At 29.4% G+C, this 25,620-nt stretch overlaps 1 protein-coding gene across 1 annotated transcript in view; it reads right to left on the bottom strand.

Moving 5' to 3' along the window:
- Positions 1-25,620, bottom strand: part of LOC107446436 (peroxidase-like) — a 129,619-nt gene that overhangs the window by 63,336 nt on the left and 40,663 nt on the right. Inside the window, exon 2 of the mRNA XM_016061083.4 lies at positions 5,859-6,032. Within this exon, the coding sequence (XP_015916569.3) occupies positions 5,859-6,032 (174 nt within the window). The remainder of the gene's footprint in view (positions 1-5,858; positions 6,033-25,620) is intronic.

The raw sequence follows: 25,620 nt of genomic DNA, 5'->3' as shown, positions 1-25,620 counted from the left end.
TTTTTTTTTTTTTTTTTTTAAATCTTAAAATAGGAGCAGCACAATCAGAAAAATATGGTCACAACGGTTTAGGCAGGAGAGTTTGGCCCCTTAATGTTAATAACAATTCTTGCGTTGTTCGTCTTAATTCTAGAACTATTTAAAGAAACCTAAACAAATTTCTATAGAATAATATAACTTGCTTATCCAAAGATAAATTCATGCAAAATCATTTATTAGTTTCTATTATTTAGTTTAATAATGATCGCCAAAATTTTGGGTTGTAAAAACCAGAAATGTTTACCTACTTTTAAGCTGTCCTTATTTGCGTGACAAGATCCAAGAGTTAAACGAAATTAATTGAATAGTGTTTTATAATGGAAAATGTAAAAATACGTATTTCTCAAAAATCCATCACTCAGAAACTATTCTACTGCTTCAGCTTAAATTTTGTATTATTTTAATTTCAGAAATTTTATTAATTTATCACAATAAGTTCTTCAGTTTTTATCGGATATTACTGAGTGTAAAAACAACACTATGTGGGAAATTAATACGATAAAAATAAACTGTCGAAAGTTATTTTTGTCGTCTACATGGTTCAAATAAAATATCAGAATTATACATATGTCGTTGATGTGGTTTCGAATAATAAAATGATAAACTTGTTTTACGCGTTTCTATTCTTTATCAGTAGAATTTTCAGAGGAAGTAATCATCATAATCTTCTCTTTGTTTCCTTGTAACTAAATAGATTTATAACTGCATTATTCAGCATACTACACAATTTACTTTTGAAGATATTCTAACTAATAATGAATTCAATCGTCGACAAAAGAAAATAAATTATCATTGTGTCCTAAATAAAAATAATTCTAGGAAGAGCACTATCTTTGATAAAAAAAAAAAGGAAAACAATTCCTTTCAAAGTGAAAGTAAATTGCGGTTTAATGTGTCTCTTTATCCTGATTCATAGTTTAAAGTTTCAATTTCGGATTTATTTATTTTGTTAAATCGATTAGTAGTGGAAAAGAAAATAGAATAACAATAAATAGAGGAATAAAAGGAAATAACCTGAAATTAAATTAGTTAAAGGAGTGGAAATAAAATAAAATTATTACAATCAACATGATCAATAGATAATCAGTATAGCCGAAATACTTAAAATCTGATGAGTTAAATATGATTTTTATTCAAACTGAGCTTTTTTTGTGTTAGCTTGATTGTTAGAGCATTTCGTATTATGCTATATAATCCCTTGAAAATGAAAAAATTATTTACATAAACAAATAATAATTTAAATTGATATTGAAATTCTATTTCAATAAAACTTTCTTACTTTTATTTGTTCTATTATATGAGCCATTCAGTGCACGCATCGATTAACTCCACTTTTTGAAAAATCTTAAATTTAAGTGTCAAAGCACTTGGTGTAGTCATAACTTGTTATATTTATAATAACTTTCCTGAATAATAAAGATTACCATTAAACGGCGAAATTTTTTTGGCCATTGAATTATAAGTAATTTATTCCAGAAGCCATTTTGATTAACTCCATACTCTAAAGAAAATCGTATCAATAACGAAATTATATTATTAATTATTGGATTATCTGTTTCTGCCATGCATCGACGCTTTTTTTTAAAGCAACCGAAGATGCTTTCTCCCTCTCAATAATAGTGGTAATAAAATCGCATAGGCAAACAGATAAAAAGAAACGCAATGCAAACGGTAGTTAGTATTGAAGCGACGTGACGTCAAACGCATATTCTGCATAAATTGTTTTTTATTATTATTTATGAACTCTAAGTATAATTTTACTTCAACTTTAATCCATATATTCTTAATGTCGTTCTATTATTTCATCTTAGCGATTTCACATCTTATTATATGGTTGGTTGTTTTTAGAGGCGTTATCATTTCTTTCAAGGAAAATAAGTTGTCTTATACTTGATATATACCATTGATTTTGTACTATACAAACTATCTTACTCTAAAGAATTGTTTGGTCGCGCCAATATCTTAAATATATACATACGAAAAAATATTAAACTTTTTAAGAAATCGCAAATTTGGTACCAATTTTTCACCTAATGAAAATCATCAACACTATTTTTCGAAGCGTTACAGCTTAACAAAATAAAAATGACGCAGTTAAATTACCTTACATTCAAGGCGAAACTATAGCTTTAAACTATATATATCATCTTGCCGTAAATAATTAACTAGGATTTGGAAAGGAAAAATAGCTTGAATATTTTAAAAGTTATTAAACTTTAAAAAAGTTAATTCGTCGAAAAAAAAATTCCACTTAAGTAAAAATTGTTAAAATCAATGAATAATTTTTACACTTAGAGAATTTTTATAAGGGCAGATAAGGCAATATTAGAGTTATTTTTAAAATATTATAAAACTAGATCACAAACGGTTTTATTTTCACAAAACTAAGGCTCCTCTTTTTGTTGACGTTTTGCATTGTTTTCAGAATTATTATAAAGAGAACTGTTTAAGTAAAAATTAACTCATAAGTCAGGAATAACTGTTACAAACTCACAACTGTCATATAAGTAGCAAATTATTCATTAAAAAGCGTGATTTACCTTCGAGAACAACTTTCAGTGAAGGAGTACCTATTAAATATTAAAACATTACATCACAAAGCTGTGACTTTTCTTCATGTTAATATTTTGCCCTACTCATAAGTAGCATAAAAGAGAGCAATGGCTGAAGATGGAGAAATCTTAACCTAACAGTAATGAATGACTGTTAAAATCTGTCACAGTTATTAAAATAGCATATTATTCTCGGAAAGGCATTTTTTCATAGCCGACTGAGCATTCGACGAACAACCTTAATAAATAATCATACAGTAAATTAGGCCTTAATTTAGCCCATTTTCTTTCTTTTTTAATATTTTAAAATGTTATATATTTTGGCATTTGGTCTACGTCTTTTATTACGCTCAAAAAAAAGTTCTATTCACACAAATTTCAAAATTTTGCACATCTAAAGTATTAAATATGTTTTAAGTAAAATAGTTAGAATTTAATTATTTTACAATAATTTTATTTCAATCAAAAAGTTTTAAAAAATTAAGTTTTTCCATATATATAATATTAAAAATATTAAAGTTAAAATAAGCAGAAATGTTCTGCTTATTTTAACTTCAGGAAAAAAATTATACATATATTTAAAAACAGACCATTTTACTCGTACTTAATTTTTGACATAACTTTATGCTAATTTCAAGCTACTTTTTCGTGTTAAAACATTTTGAGTTCTTATGTTGAAAGGTGATTATTAATGAGACCTCAAAGTTCCATCAAGCATATTGATGTTTTCAGTTTCTTTAAGCGACATTCTTTTGATTTTGATGATGTACAATTTTTTCTTACCCAAAATTAATTTGCGTCTCTTAATATATATACTTTTTTAATATCATTTCTGACAAAAATTACATGCAGGAGTTCGATAATAACCGCCTTTAATACAGTGAGAGAAAGAAATTCAGGAAACTGCTGAACTGAAGAGAAGGAAATTCGGGAAACTGCTGAGCTGTAGTGCCTCATAAACACAGAAGGTTTTCGTTTAAAAAAAAATTCGGATATTTTCCATTGAATAGCAGCTATTAAGATCAAAGATTCAGTGCCCAAAGGTACGTTTTCAAAATCCGAAAGGAGGTAAAAAATTGAGTCATTTTTTCTGCTGATAGCGAGCTAAATTTACTATTGCACGATTCGAAAAAATTTGTTTAAACTATTAAACAATAAAAGATTAATTTTAGTCAATCTGTACTCATTTATTTGTAAGACTTCTTCTTTTTTTAAATTTCTAAGAATTTTAAATTTCTATTTGAATCGCTTCAATGATACCGAAAAAACAAGAAGAAGAAAAAGCGAAGAGTGCTCCTTTAAAATTCATATTAAATGACCAAAAAAATATTTATTGATTAGTTAACTAAGTTTGATTAATTGATTAATTAAATTACTATTTCCTAAATTCATATAACATGGAGTTTACTGTGGAAGAAAGTTTTGTATTCCAACATAAAATATACTTTTTATTCAAACTCTCCTGTATTGTATCATATTTCTTTGTCAATAAATGCTCAGTGATATAGTTCTCATGCACTTTACTTATAAATCAGCTTTAAATATATATTTCATTCAAGTACATGATTCAATTAACGCGATAAGCTTTAAGTAAGAAAATTAAAAACAGAAAAAGAGAGAATGAAAAAAATATTTATAATATTTTATTAATTAATGTTATATTAAGCCTGTTTATAAAATTAGCTTTACAAACGATTAAGAAAAGTACACGAAAAAAACAAATTTGTTAAAATTACCATATTGTATGGTAAAGACATTTCTGATCAGAAAGAAATTCTGGTAATGAAACCGAAATAAATGGTACTTAAGCAATTCATAAGCCGTTCATATGATTACGGTTTACCGGAAATTCTGGATTTCAAAGTTATAGTTATTATTTCCACGCATTATCTAAAAATACAAAACTGACTAGTAAATTTTATCGAATAAATAATATAAGCCCTGTTTTAAGGTATCATGGTAAAATAACTACATTTTACCAAATTTTAACACACATTATAAAACAATATTTTATTGTTTATCTTTCCAAAACCATTACCAAAGCGCTTTAGTAAAAATTACATTGCCTTTAGGTGTTCCCATAAAATCAGAAACATGGTAAATTTCACCATAGTTTTGATCATACTTTATTTATCAGTGTATTTTTGCAAGTTAGTCTTGAAGCGAATTTGTGCCAAAATTGTTTAAATATGAGATTTTCTTTCCATTATTCACTTAAATTTTGAACAGCAATTAATACTTTTTGGAAGTTTCAAAATTGATGATTTAAAACTGATAAAACATTTTAGGGAATAGATGACTAGCAAAGTGACAAAAAAATAATTCAGAAATATTCCAAATCCTATGAATTAAAGTGTTCTTTTTACCTTTTGAATTTATGAATTAATAAAAATATTAGGCCTCTCTAAAGTGCAATAAAATTACAAATGAATGTAAAAGCTAAGTTAACCTCATCCTCACCAGAAAATTCACAAAAATGAGAAGTAACACCGGACTATTATACTGGGTAATAGCATTTTTAAAGTTTTTTTTTGTTGAAATAAAACGTGAAAAAAAGTATTTGATGAACGACGAAACATCAACGAAAATAATTTTTTTGTTCTAAAATTCCACTCATTTACATAAAATGAATTCATAATGTGTAAAATTTAAAAAAAAAAATTTTTTTTAACTCTTTTGTATTAGATTTTCCTTTTTATTGTATTATCCAGCACTTTTGCACTATTTTTTTATTTTTTGCACTGTGTCCAAGTGTATCAATCCGCATATTGTTGGTCCTCCACTGGCTCAGTTAGTTAAGGCGTCACTCCTCTCGTTGTTGGAGATTGGTGGTCGTGAGTTCGACCCTAAACAACCAGAGCGTAGACGCAACAAGGTGCGCTTTGAATCAGTCGTGGCTTAAAGTCATCCCGTTTATTGTAGTGAGGACGTGTGAAGAGAGGGGTACCAGTTCAAGAGGTGTCTACGTCGTCTAAATGGGATCATAATTATGTAGCTTTCCTATCATGACTGCTAAAAGATAAAATTCCTAAAAATGGGCCTTGGTAATAGTTGCTATGTAGGAACACAATTGTTTATTTTTTTGTACTGTGTTCCTGCTAAATTTTTTGAGAATCTTTCACAAATTTATTTCGCTTTTTCGCGCGACAACTCCTTTCATAAGAGTCCAGTAAAAGGTTCAATATTATAAAATTTAAATACGTAGATTGCATTTTACATTTATAGTGACAATGTTAGTTTAATGAAAATATTATTTAAAAGACTTACTCGGGTATAAAATTGGAAAAATAGCGTAATCCTTGTTGAGAACTATCAATTCTTCTTTTGTGACCAGTCATTACCACTAATGCGCAATCAGCTGATAGAAGTGGGGTTGGCCTCGTATCAGAATACGACAAAGGTTGACCTACAGTCAACAATGTCGCCGTTACCATCAGGTACCTAAAGAAACAAAAATATATTTGTTATTATCTGCTACCATTATTATTTGCTACCATTTGTTAAGAATATTATTAAATAGCCAACCATCTTATTTAAATTTTACACTCATATTTTAATTTATAAGAGTCGTCTAGACACTATTAAAACTATTACTCTGACTCAGTTAACATCATGAATATTCAAAAGGACCCTTTTTGCTTAAAACAACGATACAAAAAATGAATTAAAACGATGATATAAGGCGAAAGTGGTTTAAAACTTGTAGACAAAAGGTCAGTGTGTCTTTTAAGCTGCGCATATCTTGTGATGAAAAAGGCAGGTTCACCGTATTTTTCTCGACATGGCCTAAAAATATATGCTGTTAGTAATTTAAGAATCTTTTCAACAATTGAAAAAGTCTATATAAGTTCTCATTAATCAACTTAAAAATAATTGAAAAGCATAATAGAAACAACTTATAGCAGTGAATAGGCAAGTCATAGTTTTGCTTATCTAATCTCAAGAACTGGCCCATAAATAACAAACAAACAAAATATATAAGTAAAATAATAAAATATTTTTTCGGTCCATAATTAAAAGCAATCGTAGGCTCTGCGGCTGTTTCGAGCGTATAACTTAATGTTACATTTTCTTTCTCAGCGAAGCTATTAGACTTAGAAACTTAAAATTAGGAAGGCGTGGAGAAAACAACAATGAAATAAAAAAATTTACCATTGAATTATTATCTCAGGGATTATTTATTAACTGTTAAATATGTAGGAGAAAATACCATATGAGCCGTTCTACAGGCCGCAGGAATGCAACTATAAAGTTGAAATTTAAAATGCTGAAAAAACCATATTTGTTTATAAACTTAACGCAGAATTTTTTTTGGCATTCCAGTTTGTTAGAAAATTTAAAAAATTTTGAGTACTTTTTTTTACAATTTTTTTTTTAACTTTTTTCCGCTTTAAGTTACAGTTTGTTTTGTTGAGCAAAATCTGTTAGACTTAGAAACTTTAAATTAAGATGGAGTATCAGAAAACGTCTAAGAAATTCATTGGAATAAAAAAATTTAAAACTCAATTATTAGTTCGAAAATTATCAGCTGTTAAACTTGAAGTAAAAAAGAACTGTTTTGACTGATCTATTGCGTTCTTAAATGAAATGACTGAGTTGAAATTTGACACGCTGATAGGGCCAATTTCAATTATGAAATTAATGACAGTCTGTTTCGAAACTCTGATTAGTTCGAAAGTTATTGCAATTCAAATGCTTTTTTGCAATATTTTTTTTCTTTTACTTAACAATTATTTTTCTGTTGCTGTTGAATATATTTATTTCTCTCGCGATTTTCATTTCATAAACTTGCATTTGACTTGATGTCAAAAGTAACAAAATGAATAAATTAAAAATAAGAGAGATTTGATGTTGCTAGATACAAATGTTTAAATTTTATCGAAATTTTTACAAATATGAAGACTGAAGAAAGATAAAAGCTAATTTCAAACGCTAATATAAATTGTTACAGGATAGAAGGCTATCATTATACACCGAAGAGCCATCAAATTATGACCACCCTGCTAATAACATGTAAGACCACCTTTAGCCCTCAAAACTGATAGCACCCGCCGTGGCATTGATTCCACAAGGTGCTGATAGGTAGTCTGAGGTATCTGGTACCAAGTGCTCACCAACTGGTCCTGCAATTCCCTCACATTGCGAGGCGTAGCGTGGAAGCACGAATTTGGTTTTCCAAGTAGGACCACAAATGCTCTATTGGATTAAGGTCAGGTGAATTTGGGGGCCAAGACATGACTTGAAAGTCACTGGAATGTTCCTCGACGATTCGACCCTTATGACATGGTGCATTATCCTGTTGGTAAACACCATCCCCCGCAGGAAAAACTGTTGCTATGAAAGGGTGAACCTGGTCTGCAACTATGTTCAAGTAGCTTACAGACGTCAGGGATTGTTCTATGAGGATTATGGATCTTAATGTGCCCCATGAAAACATTGCTCCTGGGCGAGAAACCATGAAAACCTGGGCGAGTCCATTGTTATAGATGGAGGGTGGACATAATGTAATGGCTCTTCGGTGTATATTGTTAACAAGTAAAATTACTCGACATTTATTAGTTCTTGTTCTGTTGCACATTCTGTATTCCTATATTTAGTTGTTTTTTTTTTAAGTACAGTTGATATTTTTTTTATAAATGTATCATTTTATTTCGTAACAGTAACCAAATTATGAAATGTGCTCACATAAAATTATGATATAAAATAAAATTATTATTACTTAAAATTATTGTACATTAAATAAACAAAATGATATTTTCATTGATATTTAAAATATATTTTTCATCGACAAAAAAGCAATAATAAATTAGATGCAATCCTGGGGGTTCATGAGCGAATCGAATAGTTTCCGGAGTCTCCTAACCATAAAAAAAAGAAAGATTGGGGATCTTAGTATTAAAAACTGAAGTAAAAGGGTATTAATAGATATTTGCTTCTTACTGAAAATGGTTATTTAATTATTATATTTATAAACTTAGTTATATGATGATAATTTTAGGCTACTACAATAAGTTTTTCATCATATCAAGGAAAGAAAGAGAGAAAATTTTTAAATCTCTTCAAAATTTTCGTCTCTCTGAATACGAAAAATGGTGGCTTTACACCACTGTGTGTTTCATTATGATCGACACTTAATTTGTGAAAATCAAAACTGAATGAAGACTTTTGCTTAGCTTTAAAATGTATTGTTTAAAGAGTGCATCAAAGCATTATTCCTTGAGACCGATAAACCAAAATTAAGAACAAAACTTTTTATCATTTTAAAAACATCAAGACTTTTTCATTAAATTATGCTCATTGCCTAACTACTAATATGAATCTTAAGTCTAATAAATTTAATTATACTGAAACATTGGTTCACAAACTTACGAAAATAAAACGATGCTACAGCAATGCAATATTAGCAAACTATCACATATTTAATTGAAACGAAAATAATAATTTCGGAATAACGTTAGAACTAATACATAAGTTATTTTTTCGATACAATTAAGTTACGATGCATACACACAAATTCATAAAATGAAATTTGTATTTAACTTGCACATTCCGAGATAATATTAAGTTTCGCAGTGCACTGATTGTAAAGTCACTTTTCCCAATTAGTCAAGCATCACTGCCTGCTGTCAGTAAGCGGGTAGGTGACCACTTTGATCAGTCGGCGTAAGGCCGTTCTCGTTAAGCTGTTCTACCGTAAAGTGCTCAAATTCACCCACAGTTCATCGGGCTACCAAAGCGGAGGAGCCATCCACTTTACAAAGGATCAAAATTGTGATGGCATGTCTTCTGATCATCCCCAGGGATATTTCCCAGACAGCTGTCGACTGCCCATTATGCAACTCTAGTGTGACGTGAATAAAGTACCGATCCACCCAGATAATGTTAAAATAAATATGACTTAGGTTTAATCATCAGAACAGAAACAAAACCGGCAAGAACTTAAATACTATAAAATGACTTAATATAATTCATAGATATGTACAAATTAAGATAAACAATATAAATAAAATGGTGAGGATTTAAATATAAGAAAATCGAAATCTAAAGATACGCATGTTAGCAAAAAAGGCACTTCTGGTGCCTTTCTGTTGTCGGTGGCAATAACCAAAAACCGATAGTGCCCCGAGGCTCCATAGTGGAAAATAAAATGAGACAATAATGCAATACCTAAAAATTCAAAATTTGAATATTTCAAATAATCCACGAAAGATGCTAATGAACGTAATCTCGGTGTTATTGGAATTTGAATTTAACCACAATATTTAAAGTGCATATGAAAACTCGATTTGCTGTTGATCCAAAATTTAGATTCACACAGTATTTTGGATTGTTCAATGTATTACTCAAAGGAGTATAACACCATAGCTTTTGCTGTGTACAAACTACCTGGTAGTACAAATAAGGTTTTAGTAATCAGTACTTTAAAAATTTAAGATTTATCATGTTATTAATAGTATGATGAGAAAGAAAATATAGTATCGGAAAATTATGAATTTGCTATTGAATATATTAATCTATGGGATTATTCAAGATAAAAAATTAAAATTCAAGTACAAAAATTTTGAATACAAAGCCTACAATTGTAAGCCTATGATTCATAAAATTAACTCTTTGAACGCTGTCGAATAAAACAGCTGCAATTCAGATAAAAAGAAATTTTATTTAAACTATACTCTATAAATTTATAATGAAAAACTTGGTAAGGACATTGGAAAAAAAATCTGTTAATCAAGCATCGTTTTTATGTGGTTTATCCCATTGCAGTAATTTATTTGTTTGTTTTTTTTTAAATATATATTTATGTTGTCATACGTTTAATTTCTAATTTGTGGAGGTGCTGATAATTGTATCAAAATTTGGCATTTGTCAACAACAACTTCAACTTAGAGAACTTTAAAGAAAAAAAATCATTATATATTTAAGCGGTTAGTGGTACTTATTTCCATCAATTCATATTTAATAAATTTAAGTTATTTTGATTTACTTCACTTTATTTAATATAAATATTCCAGATTTGCGATTCAAACTTAGTGATGTGAATTTTTTATGTTACTTATAAATTCTAATTGTATTAAAAATTAACTATCCACTGTTAATTTTAAAAAAATATCTTGCCATCAAATTAACGTGATATTATAGAAATCGTCTTTTAAGTACCTTATTAATTATTTTCAATTGTAAAAATGATCAATTTCAAGACTGGGTTACTTCCCTGTCCCTGCCAGAGTTTAACTCTGTGTTATGCCACCTTTTGCGAATTGTCCTTCTAATGAAGGAACTTAGGTAGGTCAAAACGTATCCCCACCGACCACAGTATTGACATAAAATTTTCTCAGTGGTAGACGAATCATGGGTTCAAATCATCAAAACAGTGGGCTGCCCATGAGAGATTGTGTGGGTTTTTTCTCTGTGTACCACAAAGGAGTTAGTTTCACTCAAAAAGTCCTCCACTTGCCTTAGTACTTGATCCAGTAGTTTCTTTGCATACTAGGTTCAGTTCAAATTACAAGACTACGTGGTTGAACACTAGTAGTCGCAAATACCATATGAATTGATTGTTCAACACTAGCAAGTATTTAAAATACCAAAGAAAGAATTCAAAGCGATCGCCATTTAGGCAAGAATTTTTTTCTAGATTCATTACATCAAATCATCGAAATCATTAAAATAATCGAATAATTCTCTTTTTTTTTCATGTTTTCATTAATCCAAACAATGTAGCGCGAGGAATTAAACTTTCAACTGGTAAGAAGTCACAAACACTTCTTCGAATAGAGTTTTTACGCCATTTTCAAAATCAACATTTCAGGCTTTAACTAAAGATAGATTGCTTAAACAATTATGAATACCTCTTACGATTTTAGACCAGTTTAAAAGTAATGAAATAACGTAATTTCATATAATTTTCTTTGTTTTATTTAATCCACGCTATATAGTAATGGCAAATGTTCAAAATAAAAAAAATTATCAGTATATTAATGTAAGAAAAAAAATCAAAATTTTATATCATGTCCTTCTGATGAAAAAGTAAATATATTACAAAAAGAAAGTGAGCCATTTCTTCACTAAGTTTATACGCTTCCTCGGGGAACAATTGCTATTTTTTAAAAATATTTTCAATGTAAAATAAAACACGAGTTGTATTTTAATCAAAAATTTTGACAAAAAATCGATAATAAAATAAAATTGGAGTAGTTTGTCTTAAACAGAATTAAGCTTTTTTAGTATAAAATGGATTAAATGATGTTACGAATAATTACTTAATATGTAGAAATGCTACTTAGTCCTATTAATTTAAATAAGACTAATGACGTACATCCCCAATAAAAGAATCTATTTTTTTAAAGTGTGTCATCAAAATACTTTTTAGTACAGAATCATGTGTGATTAATAGCGTATTGATGCTATTTTAAACAGATGAAATGGCCGTTCAGCTAAAAATCATAACCGTGGAACAACTCGAAAAGTGTGCCAAACGCACATGTCTAATATTCGACCTCTAATCTATATTTTGTCATTTATTGGAGAGATTTTTCTTCCTTCTTTCTCCAGGAAACCGAGATACGCTCCAAGGTTTAATAGGACACATCAGTAATTTTAATCGAATACTTAAGTTTTTAATTTATTTTTTTTCTTTTATTTATTTATTTTTTTGTCCTTGAAAAATAAGACAAATTAAGGAAGGTGTTGAACTTAACGTTACTTTTGGAAAAGGTGTTCATTAAAGTTCCTTCATAAAAGAAAAGAAAACAGAGTTTGAGTGGTTTAAAATTTAATTATAAACTATATAACTTTGAACTATATAACTCTAATTTTTTATTTAAAACTATATATACTATCTTGCAGAAAAAAATTGTCTAGACTTATAGATTGAGAATTTTTTAAATAAATATTAAGCTTTAAAAAATCGCTAATTTGGAGGGATTTTCCACCTAACTGAAAAATACTTATAAGGAAGGTAACCAATGTGTAACTTACCAATCAGGCTTAATTTTTTTTTACAGGCAGATTTTTTTGTCTATTTCGTAGTAATTATTAACTTATAAATTATCATGAACTTAAATTATTCAGATTCTTATGAAAACTAGAACTAATAAAGTAATCACCACATATTTTTTCAAGGGGAAGTAGGAGCTAGCACCAGAATATGTTTCTTAAACTTATATTTTTGCACAGTTCTGTGTATGCATATTGATATGTATATACAGGATATTCCATAAAGACAATTCTTAATATACATTTTTAAAATTCAAGTCAAAAATGGAATTAAAAAAATTAGCACATTATTGCTTAAAAATTTATAAGTTTATTTTTTCATATTTTGACAGCTTTTTGTCTGTTTCTCATTTAAATTGTAATTGGTGAACCCCAATTTACATATTTTTCTTATTTATGTTTTTTTATATTTTATATCCGTCGTTGAACAGCCGACCCAATTTTGGGTTTGCGACTACTATTGTTCAACTCCGTAACCTTGTAATTTTGAACTAATCCAGAAGACAAGGAAACTCCTAGATCACTACCCCCAGAGATATTGATTAGTTTAGGGAACATGGAGGACTTTGCGACTCGACATATTTAACGCGCATCAGTCACCATTTACGACACGGGGAGTCTTCGGCAGGCTGGGATCAAACCCAGGAACTCTTGGACATAGGCCCAGTGCTCTACCAACCAGGCTATCCCGGCTCTTACTTCATGTTTGTCAAAGATACTGAGAATATATATCAATGCCAGTATTTTAAAAACTCTCTGCATACACCTAAAGAACTCAACGGCACTAATGCTGTTTACGTTAAAAGCAGTTATCGCTATCAGGTCTAAATTACTTTTACAAAAGCCATTCAATAAAAAGACAATTTGTATCAATACTATACATAATATATATTTTTGGTGCATAATTTGTTTTTTTTTATTTTGAATATGCATAATGATATTTCATTTTGTATCTAAAAAAGTCCTTATTATTCGTTATCATTAATATGAAATAAATAATTAAATTAAATATTTTATAATAATCATTAGTTAACTTTTTCAATCGCTGTGATCTTATCTAAATTGTATCTCAAATTCAGACTGCTTTTTACAAAAATTGATCATTTCCTACGGAAAAATAAGAACACAAGATGGATTTATTGCATGAATCTAAACTTTGTACTTTGACAACAATTAATTTAATGCAAAGTTAAAATTTTAGAGAAAATATATAATTCTGTTTAGTGACAAGAATTGATTTAAATTATTGCAAAACCTTTCTAGATATACTTCAAAAAACTTTTTTATGAACCAAATGGGTTTTTAGGACATTTATGATGTTAAACTGAGACAATATTTTTTTTTATATCCAATGTCGCGAAATTGACAAACTCTTAACAAGAAGAAGAATATGCAGATGAAATAGATGAGAGAGAAAAGTCAATGACTCATTAGCAGAAGTCTAGCACTCCAATATCTTTTCACTTCGGAGTCTCCGCGTACAGCCGAACATCCCATCAAATGCTTCCTATCAATTAATTCGAATTTCCTACAGAGTGGGCAATTCGGACTCGTAAAAATACCAATGCGGTGGAGGTGGTGCGCAAGACAGTCATGACCCACCGTAAGTCTAAATTCTACCGCAGTCTTTTCACGGGGTCTGTCTGAAATGTCCCGGTCTAAAATGTTCACCCAACTTTTCAGGGATATACGGGAAGAAAGGGCCACTTTCCAATTTTTCCACATTAAATTTTTGATGTAGAATTTCGTGGAATGAAAGGATCTATTGGAATTTGGTTGTTGGATTATTTTTGTGCCTTTTTTTGCCAACATATCAGCTTGTTCATTGCCGTAGATATTGCAATGTCCTGGGATCCATTGTAGAGTAACTTGACGACCATCGATCTTCAGTTTCTCCAAGAGGGCCCGAGAATCTTGTATATTCTTGGATATGGGCATTTTCTTAGATGCAATAGCCTGTATGGCAGCTTTGGAGTCAGAGAGAATAACAACCTTTTTGTAGAGGTGTCTTGGAATGAGCTGCTTCTGTGCCACATTGAGCGCTGTTACCTCTCCGTCAAAGGCGGTTCTATGTTTCCCAAAAGGGGACATGAAATGAAAAGATAGAAGAATATATACCCAACATTTGATGAGAGGTCAGTAAAGGAGCCACCTGTGTAAACATGCAGCCACTCGGACTCGGGATAGAGGGTATGGATGGTCAAGAATCTTTAAGCTGCTTAGAGGCTTTTAGTGGCTGGGTAAGATCCAATCTAGTAGATATCTCCACGTAGTTAACAGGGTTAGGGATTTCTAAGAAACCCTAGATAATTTCATCATCAAGCTCTAACTCTGCACTTAATTCTAGAACTTTCTGCAAGAAACCATTTTGAGTCTTTAGTTGTCTCGGTACATTTTGATAGCAGTTCCGAAACGGTACGTTGGTTCTAATTAACTTTTAGTAAAGTATAGGAGATTTCTCTTCTATAATCAACCATATTGGTCCTGTGTTAGTTAGGAGTAACAACGAGTCAATAGGAGTTGTTTTCAATGCACCGACAATCAGCCCGAGGGCCTGGTTTTGTAATAATTCGAGTTTTTCGATTAAGTTTTTTGAAGCTGTAACGAGAACTTTGCAACAATAAGTGATAACAGGCAATATGAATGCTTTGTAGGTATTTACCAGTGTGGTACGGGCACATCCCCATGGACAACCGGCCAAACGTTTGAGAATGTGCAGACGTTTTTCAGCCTTTTCAATCACACCTTCAATATGCAGTTTCCAGCTTAACTTATTGCCGAAAACCACTCCTAAGTAGGTAAATTTATCCGTATGTAACAATTCTTGTTCCTTGTAAATAAGTTTTGGTCGTATATTTTGGTGCATAAATGAAAAAGTTTGCACAACAGACTTACTTAGGTTTACCGTCATGTAATTTTTTTACTCCAATCAAATAGATCTTTAAGGGCTCTGTTTAAAGCCCTAACTGAGACAATATAACATTATAAAAATTATTTTAAATAATATCTAGATGTTTAAAAATGAAAATGGGAGAATAAAATTTGATTCGAATGGTTACCTAACATTCTTTAGCAATAGATGAGTCATATTTTATTGTATGAGAGATTTTTAGAAAAAAAGCAATTAAATGGTTTTTAGATGCATGATCAAAAAAATAACATGAGTAAACCATGTTATTATTTTAATAAAAAACAGATTAAAGTAAGTAATTTTATCTTATTTATTCATTCTTTTACTAATTTTTCAAATATTTAACTATTTTCTTACGTTTTTACGACACATTAATACAACAGAATGCTTCTTTTTTACACGTGAAATGTAAAATTGTCTAAGCTACGAAAAGAAGCGCTGATGGTTTTTCCCATAAATTTATAGTTTAAGATCCTCTGATATTCTAAAATTATATTTAAGAAAAAGTTATTAAAGTGCTCATTTTATTTAAATTGAAAGGCATATTGCATAAGCTGTGAGTATGTAGCGCATATACAAATATTAATAGAATTCAGAATTAGTTACTGTTAACGTTCTTGTTCCCACATTTTAGAAGTGCTCATATCTAAATCACTATATGGTAATCTTAATCATTATCAATCAATCTTAATAATAATCTTTTCTGAATCAATTATGTCTTAGAACACCTGCTATTCGGTGGAAGGAGCATTCCCACTGTCTGAGTGATGCGCTAAAGCTGCACAATGGGCTATAAGCAACGGTCTGGGAAAAAGGCCTGAGGATGATCCGAAGACATACCATCGCAATTTTGATCCTCTGCAGAAGGGATGGCCTCCCTGCTTTGGTAGCCCGACAGCGAATTGACAAAACATACCGTAGATTGCAAAGGGTTGGCTCCCCTCTGCAGAGGATCAAAATTGTGATGGCATGTCTTCGGATCATCCTCAGGGATGTTTCCCAGACCGTCGCCAATAGCCCATTGTGCAGCTCTAGTGCGACGTAAATGAACAACAACAACAAAAGTTTGGCGAAAATTTCTTTTGGCGTTAAAGGAGCGTTCTCGCAAATCGCCAAACAGCTGTGTGCTTATGATTTTGTTTTTTTTCGGTATCGCATAACATTCAACAAGTTAGATATGGGTGCGACATTTCAATTAAGCGGGTCTTCATTTGATTCTTCTGCATCAAATAAAATATAAAGCGGATTTTTTTGTTATAGCGCCGACAAAATCGTTTGTATCTGTTGACTAAATTGTGTTTATTAGCGTTTTTTAAAAGGTCGTAATAGAACTAAGATAGAAAAATTACACATTATTACATATTCTATAGTTTCATAACTTTCATTAAATGTATTTCGAGTAGTGAAATTCTTTTCCTACTCATCCACTAATTCGAATTAATAATTTCACAATAACCTTTAATCCTTAATAATGAAATGATTATTATAATAAAGTTTGTTTACTTAAAAGATTTTAAAAAAAAAAATTGTGTTTAGCAGAGACTTAGTTTCCAATTCTATATTCATTAATTAAACTTAATGGTTCTGCTCAATAACCAGTTACAACTTTTTTAAAATTTTATTTCATTTTCTGTTATTATGAAATTCTTTAAATATTTTTCGACGTAGAGATTATTTAGCAATAATGCGAAAAGCTGAAATTTATAAATTTATAATATTTATAAATGTTTAAAAGAATTTTTAACAGCTATTTTGTTCTAATTATTTCAATCCAAATATTCATTATACGCAGTTTTATAATAATAATCGTAAAATTCATTGAACAATTGATTATTACATTTTAAAATGCAATTGAGTATTACATTTTTAATTTAATAATTATTTCATTTTATAATTGCAAAACGGTAGATAAGTTACTTCGTTATAAAGTTTTACATGATACGAGAATATTATACGATTGTTTTATAATGAAAGAACAACAATTTAAGTTTTAAACTTTCTGTGGAAAAGAAAAAATTGAAAATCGGTGTTAGCGATTAGAGAGTCTTTTATCATATAAATATTAAGTCAGTATTGTTCCCTTTTAAATAAAAATGCATTTTGCTCCGGAAAAAAAAATTACTTGAATTTTGTCGATAGAAATTCCCTAATTATAGCAGCAAAAACTTTTACATTTCTAATCAAACTTTCCTTCATTATAATTTTGAGTAAATAATTATTATTAATAATATAAATGACTATTGAAAGGAAATAATTGAGAATGTCCAATTTTAATGAATTAACTGTTTACGCAATCAGATTAATAATTTTTTTCATAATTTACAAATGGAGAAAAAGTCTTTACAGTTTAAAAGTGAAGAGAAAAATATAGTTGAGATTAAATTTATAAAGTAAGCACCACCCGAAGGAGATTGAAGTAATGGCATTAAAATCGAAATTTCAAAAGAAACAAAAATCACGTTTTAGTGTACAGTGAGCAGTAAACAAAAATCTAAAACTAACTTTTGAACTAATGATCAGATGTTTACGTTCTAGGACTCAATCTTAATGGATGGAGAGGGTGAATTCAAATATACCGCTTAATTATAGCAGACAATATATTTTAAGTTTGGAAATCAGACACTAAAACGAGCCTACTTTGAGAAATTTTTTTCCTGCGTATTCGGATTTTTGATCCCCAGTATATAGGGGTTGCCGCAATCTGGAAATATTATCCCAATAGTTTGGTCAGGAAAGCAATGCAATGTTAGGACCCCTTAGTGTTAACCTTACTTTTTGCGCATTTCACCATATCTTGGGAACTTTCCAGTGAACTTTTAAGTGAATTGAAAATTTTTTGCACTCAATGTTTTAATGTTCATTTAATTTAAAATTTCCTTCATTCCCTACCACTATTGTAAGATATTTACTTTTCACCTAACTTGTAAAATTAAAAAGTTTAGAATTCTTTACAAAATCACTCAGGCGAAGTGATTGCCTTTTATTTAAATCTTATTTAGAAGGAATTTTTCTTAAAGTATTTCATTTAAAGTTTTTATCATTTTAAGTTGAAATGAATGTCGCCCTGCTTTGCATAGTTCAAAAATTATTTCAAAGGAAACATAACTTAACATTAAACACTCAGGACTTACAATTATAAATCAAACAATCACTACAATTATTTAATTAAAAAAACACTCTTATGAACTGATAATAAATTGATCTAAGTCCTAAATGTGAGTTCTATAATAGATAATTTATTTAAACTCAGTATATACATCTGACCTCTGTTGTCGCCAATGGCTCAATTTTAAAATATAGTTTTTCTTTTACAAATTTTCGGATATTTTCATATGAAGGATAGTATTAAGTTTGAGAATTAAAAATTTTTGTTTAAAAAAGTTGTTAAAAATTATAATTATTATTAATACTTGACAACAGGAAGTTTTCAATTAAAAGTTGAAATTTTTTTTAATTATGTTATTTTTTAATTCTGTTATTCTTTTAATTGTGTTTATGACCTCCATAATAAAAGAAGCATTTACGGACTTTTATATATATTAAGGAATTGAGTCAATTTTTCACGAAGTTTAAGATCTCATCCCATTGAAAAAAAAGTTATTTAATAAATATTTTTCTACAATAAATGCTTCTAGTAATAGAACAAACGCGATATAGGTCATTGAAGAAAAATCCCTTCATTTGTATATTTTTCCCTTCTTGAAATTATTTCACATATTTCATTTTTCACTAGCGAATTTCCGATTACTTTAAAATTTTAAAAATATCAATTTTTTCATTTCCAAGAAATTTTTACTTTAAAGCATGATAACATTTCTGAATACTCCATTTTTTTTTTCTAATAAATAATATGTCTTTGTTAATTTCTAAAAAAATGTTCATAAAAAAGTTTACATTATTCTTTTATCAAGATTGATTTAACAGAGAAAATCACTAAATTAAAACAGGTTATGTTTTCTTACAATAAAAGTTAAATAGAATTAATTCTTTAAAATAGCGTTCCAATAAAACATGGTATTAAAATGCTACGTTATTTTTTGTGATTGGTTCAATAATAAATTATTGCTATTTCTTCACAAACACAATTCTTGTAAAAAAAATTAAATCTGCTATATCAAAAAACTAGATCGTTTTATAAAATATAAATTATTGCGCTTAATAAAATATAAATACAGTTTATTTGTAACGTGATCCTAAGAATAAAAAGTTTATTTTCTTTTTTAATTCTCTACTAAAATGAATTAATGAGTTATTTTTATTCATCATGGCTAGTCGAAGAGGAGAAAAAAAATATGGAATTTCACTGTTTAGGTTAATGTAATTTCGTTCTCCCACCACATTTACGCATAATCCATCGCCAATTCCACTTGCAATCGCCTAGTTTATAATCTACGGTATGTTTTGTCAATTCGCAGCCCGACAACCTGCGCGTGAAGTCGAGCACTTCACGGTAGAACAGTTTATCGAGGACCGATACCGTGCACCCTCGGTCCCTACACAGGCTGATCAAAATGGTCACCCATCAGCTTACTAACCGTGGCCAGTAATGCTTGACTTTGATGTTCTACTGGGAACCGAGTCTTTACGATCAGTCCACTGCGAGTCTGAGTGTTGAGGTAGGGAAAATAAAGTTAATTTACCCAGTTGGAGTGAAATATTAATGTGTTGCTGCATAAAAAAATAATTTAGCTGCTTAAAAAGACTTTTGTATGCTAAGTATGGCTCATAATACTAAAAAAACTAGTTCCTGATATGCAAGTAATTGTTCATAATTAAGTTAGATGCGTTTAAAGACCAGCAGCTACCAAGGACCAAAATCGCATAGCATAGCAGATGCTGAAAAAAAAATTCTGATATATATATATATATATATATATATATATATATATATATATATATATATATATATATATATATATATATATATATATATATATATATATATATATATATATATATATATATATATATATGTATATATATATGTATATATATATGTATATACATATTATATATATATATATATATATATATATATATATATATATATATATATATATATATATATATATATATATATATATATATATATATATATATATATATATATATATATATATATATATATATATATACACTCACACCGAAGAGCCATTACATTATGACCACCCTGCTAATAACATGTAGGACCACCTTTAGCCCTCAAAACTGCTAGCACCCGCCGTGGCATTGATTCCACAAGGTGCTGATAGGTAGTATGAGGTATGTGGTACCAAGCGCTCACCAACTGGTCCTGCAATTCCCTCACGTTGCGAGAGGGGTAGCATGGCAGCACGAATTTGGTTTTCCAAGTAGGACCACAAATGCTCTATTGGATTAAGGTCAGGTGAATTTGGGGGCCAAGACATGACTTGAAAGTCATTGGAATGTTCCTCGAACCGATCCATGACGATTCGACCCTTATGACATGGTGCATTATCCTGTTGGTAAACACCATCCCCCACAGGAAAAACTGCTGCCGTGAATGGGTGAACCTGGACTGCAACTATGTTCAAGTAGCTTACAGACGTCAGGGATTGTTCTATGAGGATTATGGATCCTAATGCGTCCCATGAAAACATTGTTCCTGGGCGAGAAACCATGGAAACCTGAGCGAACCCATTGTTATAGATGGAGGGTGGTCATAATGTAATGGCTCATCGGTGTGTATATATATATATATATATATATATATATATATATATATATATATATATATATATATATATATATATATATATATATATATAGGTAGGTTAAACTAGGAATACCTTTGTTTTAACGTGAAAATCTGCATTTAACGCACCACTGCTAAAGGGTGAAATGATACTAAAAGTTTTTTTTATAGCATTTAATTGTAAAGTGCAATTAGGAAAAGTTGCATAGTCGGTGTGGTGGGTTTAGTGTTAACCTACCACAGTTTGAAGTGGATTCGATTCCCAGTTATGTGATCGAACTACACTTCCTCCATCGTGATTCTGAATCCGTTATAAAGACATGTCTCTGGTGGTTTCAGAGCTAGTAAAATTAATGCACGGTTGGGTGGTTGGTGAGTGTGGTGTGGACGCCGAGTGATAACTACCACTATCTAAATTGTGGTAGAATAGTGTACACATGATCCAGAAATATATTCGCATCATCATTAAAAACGAACCCCACACCATCGCTAAAAAACCATTAATGTGCAATGCTAACAACCAAACCAAACAAAACCGAAAATATAAAAATGTGTCCCAAAGTATTCTGTACTTGTTTTGGTTATTTCTACCCGAAATGGCCTAATCGCTCCATTTTGATTCCTGATGACTAAAGCAAAGCTATATTTTTATTGCATTTACTCAGAATGAAGTTAAATTTGGTTCTACTTTAAGTACTGACTCCTTAGAGGTTTTAATAAGATGTATCACCCTACAAATATTTTTTCTCCACTTTTCTGAATATTAAATGTTCAATAAAACGGGCACTTTTTTAAATGAAATATTATTTTATAACAATTATTATTTAGCAAGTGCCTGCTAAATTTAACATAGTTTTTAGCGAAAAAATAAATGTAGAGTTTTCCTATACATTATGAGAAGTCATTTTTCTTTTTTAATGTAAAAGTTTTATGAAGGAAATAAGAAATTTTGAGATCGTGACTTTTCGTCGTAATAATCGTCATGATTGAATAATATTACTAGAGCAATTGTATTTTCTTTTGAGCAATAAACTTGAGCACCACGTTCTGAAAGCGATATATTCTCCCTTTTGGATATTCAAAAAAGTACTTTTGCGATAAATTTAGGCTTATTGTGCTAGATTTGGAACAACTATTATACTTTTCGGCCAGAACGGAAAATGGAAAGTGAAGCAACTAAGAGTTAAATTGCAACCATTGACCTTCTTATTCATGTCTATTCTTTTTTTAATATATTTTTAAGAACAAAAACATAGATTTTTATTTTAAAAAATTGCGAAAACAAGAGAAAGTTACAATTTTAGAATTTGCTGCAACCTTAATATGATGCGAAGTTGAACCATATTATAGAGTAATAAATTTGATAACAATACACGATACACTGTATCAACTTGAGCGGGTTCAATTTTACAGTTTATTACAGCTGCATGGTATCAATATTACGGCTCAACGCTAAACATACACCCTGATAACTTTTGATCTAATGGTCGAATTTTCATGCACTATGAATCAATCTTAATTGTTCAAGGGAATACCTTTAACTATGTTTAGAGAAGACAATATTTTAAGTTAAAAAATCAAATGCAATCACACACATACTCCTCAGAACATGAAAGGCCACAATCTGCCCCAATAGTTTAGGTACGACAGCGGTCAAAAGTTTGGGCCCTAAATGTTAATTACGTTTTTTGCGTATTTTGCTGTATTTCGAAAATATTTTAAGCTAGTCGAAATATTTTTTGCGCAAAATTATAATTTAAATCCATGAAAAAAATATTAATTATTGCGTAATTTTTTATTATTCTGTATAAAAATTATCTAAACAAGCTTGAATTGTGAAAAAAAATTATTACTTATTTAGCATTTGTTTTATTACTTTATGTAAAAATTATCGAAGCAAATTAGAATTCGAAAGTACACTAATTGTTACATCATTCCAAAGTATGTAATTTTGACAAAATACAAAGTATGAGCGAAATCGGTGAAACAGTTCTCGAGAAATCAAATTTTAAATATACCAGTTTTTAAAATGAAATTAACTAAATTCTACCGATATCGTTCAAATTTTGTATTTTGTCATTTCAACTTACATACTTGAAAATATAGTAAAAATTCGTACGCCTTAAAATTTTTTGGACTATTATTAAATGAAATTAAAGAAATAATTATTAAAAAGTATTTTTAGCATGGAATTATCTTTGGGTAATCGAATTCCATAATTGTGCGCATTTGTTTTCGTGATTCGCTTAAAAATTTCTCCAAGAATGGTGAAATACGCGAAATGTTAAGTTAAAATTAATGACCGTTCTCACGCCTAAACAATTTGAACCATTGTTTTCGAGATTGCGACTACTCCTTCCCCCTTATTTTGAAGGTCAAGAAATATCCTTCGAAGAAAAGATGAGTTTATTCAGAGAAAGTACGTTTTGGTGTCTGATTCCTTAACTTGAAATATCGTCTTCTCTTATTAATAAGTTAAGCTGTCGAGTATGTAAAAATCTGATTATTCTATTAAAAGTGATTCAAGGTGTTAACTTTTTTTTTTGCGCATTGTATAGTGAGAAAAAGAAAACAAAACAAAAACAAATCACCCTGAATAACTTTTGATCTAATGATTCGATGTTTTCGCTCTAGGACTCCATCCTAACTGTTCGAGAAAGTGAATATGCTAAATTAATTAGTGCAGACGATATTTTAAGTTACGAAATCAGACGCAAAAACATTTTTTCTCTGAATAAACATACCTTTTTTTCGACGTATTCAGATTTCTGACTCCCATAGTTTGGGGGTCCGCAATCCTCATAGTTTGGTCAGAAGAACGATCCAAAGCTTGGAACCCCAATTGTAAATTTTATTTTTTGAGTATTTCGCCATATCTGAAGAACTTTTTAAGCGAATTGAAAAAGCTTTGCACACAATTATAAAATTCGTTTATACAAAGATAAATCCAAGCAAAAAATTTATTTTAGTAAATTTTTTTTTAGTTATTTTATTTAGTAATAGTCAAAAAAAGTTTAAATTATAAGGTATACAATTCTTACATCAAGTCATTTAATTTAAAGTATCTAATTTAAAATGGTAAAATACGAAATTTAAGAGAAATCGGTTGAATAGTTCCTGAGAAATCAAAATTTTATAAAAAGTCATGTATTTAAAATTTTATTTCTCAGGAGCTCAACCAATTCTATTTTACAATGTTCTACTTTTGTTACGTAAAATAAAAGCTTGGTCTTTATTGATAAAAGTTTGTTAAATTCCTCAAATTACTTGTCTAACAATCACTTTAAAAATGAATTATTCTCACACTGATAAATTGGCAGCACCTTTGCTTCAATTTTGCCAACATTACAACTGAATGCCATAATTATTTACTGAATTATTTACTGCCGTCCAAACTTTACTTTAGAGACTGTGGATGTTTGCGAGATGGTCGGTTACCACAGTGGATGGTTACGAGGAGAAAAAAGTAAAGATAAAATCGAATAAAAATTCAGAAATTAGAGACTTAGAATAAGAAAAAACCTTAAACGAGAGTTATAAAAGTCATTTAGCACTTAATTTATCTTTTTGACAAAACCGAAGAAAAATAAAATAAAAGTCCACTGTAACTCACAATTTAAAATTCAAAAAAATAATTTAACTCAAAAAATAATTTAATTCAAGAAAATAATTAAAAATAATATATCTTGAAATCAAAATGAAGGAAAAATAATAATCACTAGTTAAGATTTTATATTAAAAAAAACGCAAATTTTAACTTCAAAAAATGGGAATAACTCAGACTCTTCGTAAAACAGATTTACAGTTTAGAATTTCAAAAATTGTTTAACACTTAGAATAACTTGATGATGAAACAGAAGAAAAAAATCAATCATTTGTACAGATCCTTTTATGTTATTCCTTGGGTATCCCATTCTACTTGTAGTTCTTGCGATAACTTATTTATGGTCTTTGAAAACAAATACTACAATAAAGTTTTGCGAATCCAATCTGTTACCTGCTACAAAACTCGTTAACTCATTCATTTTCGGACGTTATGACCAATAGGTTCATTATGACATGAAATTTTTAATATCCAAGTATGCACTTTTAGAATAAAATTTTTCATTTTCAATAGGTATCGTGAAATCAAGTGGAAGATCACAAAAAAGTCTTACTTGAAAATCAAGTGGAAAATCTCTAAAAGTCTTCAAAAATTTTCGTTTAATTCGCAGAAACGAAACAATTTTGAAATTTAGAAATACGCTATAAAATGTCGAAGCTCTATGAAGTCTAAATTTATTTAAAATTTAAAAATAATAGTATTTATACAATTAAGGTTGCAAGAACAAGATAAATCCAGTAGAAAAAGAGAGAATTTTTTTTTTTTTTTTTTTTTTGAATTTTGGAACCTTGTAGAGCGGAAC

The sequence above is a fragment of the Parasteatoda tepidariorum genome, chromosome 11, assembly GCF_982258835.1.
Source record: "Parasteatoda tepidariorum strain Cologne lab strain chromosome 11, Ptep-v5.0, whole genome shotgun sequence".
NCBI lineage: Eukaryota > Metazoa > Arthropoda > Arachnida > Araneae > Theridiidae > Parasteatoda > Parasteatoda tepidariorum.
Note: the sequence above shows the minus strand (reverse complement) of the source record. Positions and strands in the feature narration are given on the sequence as shown.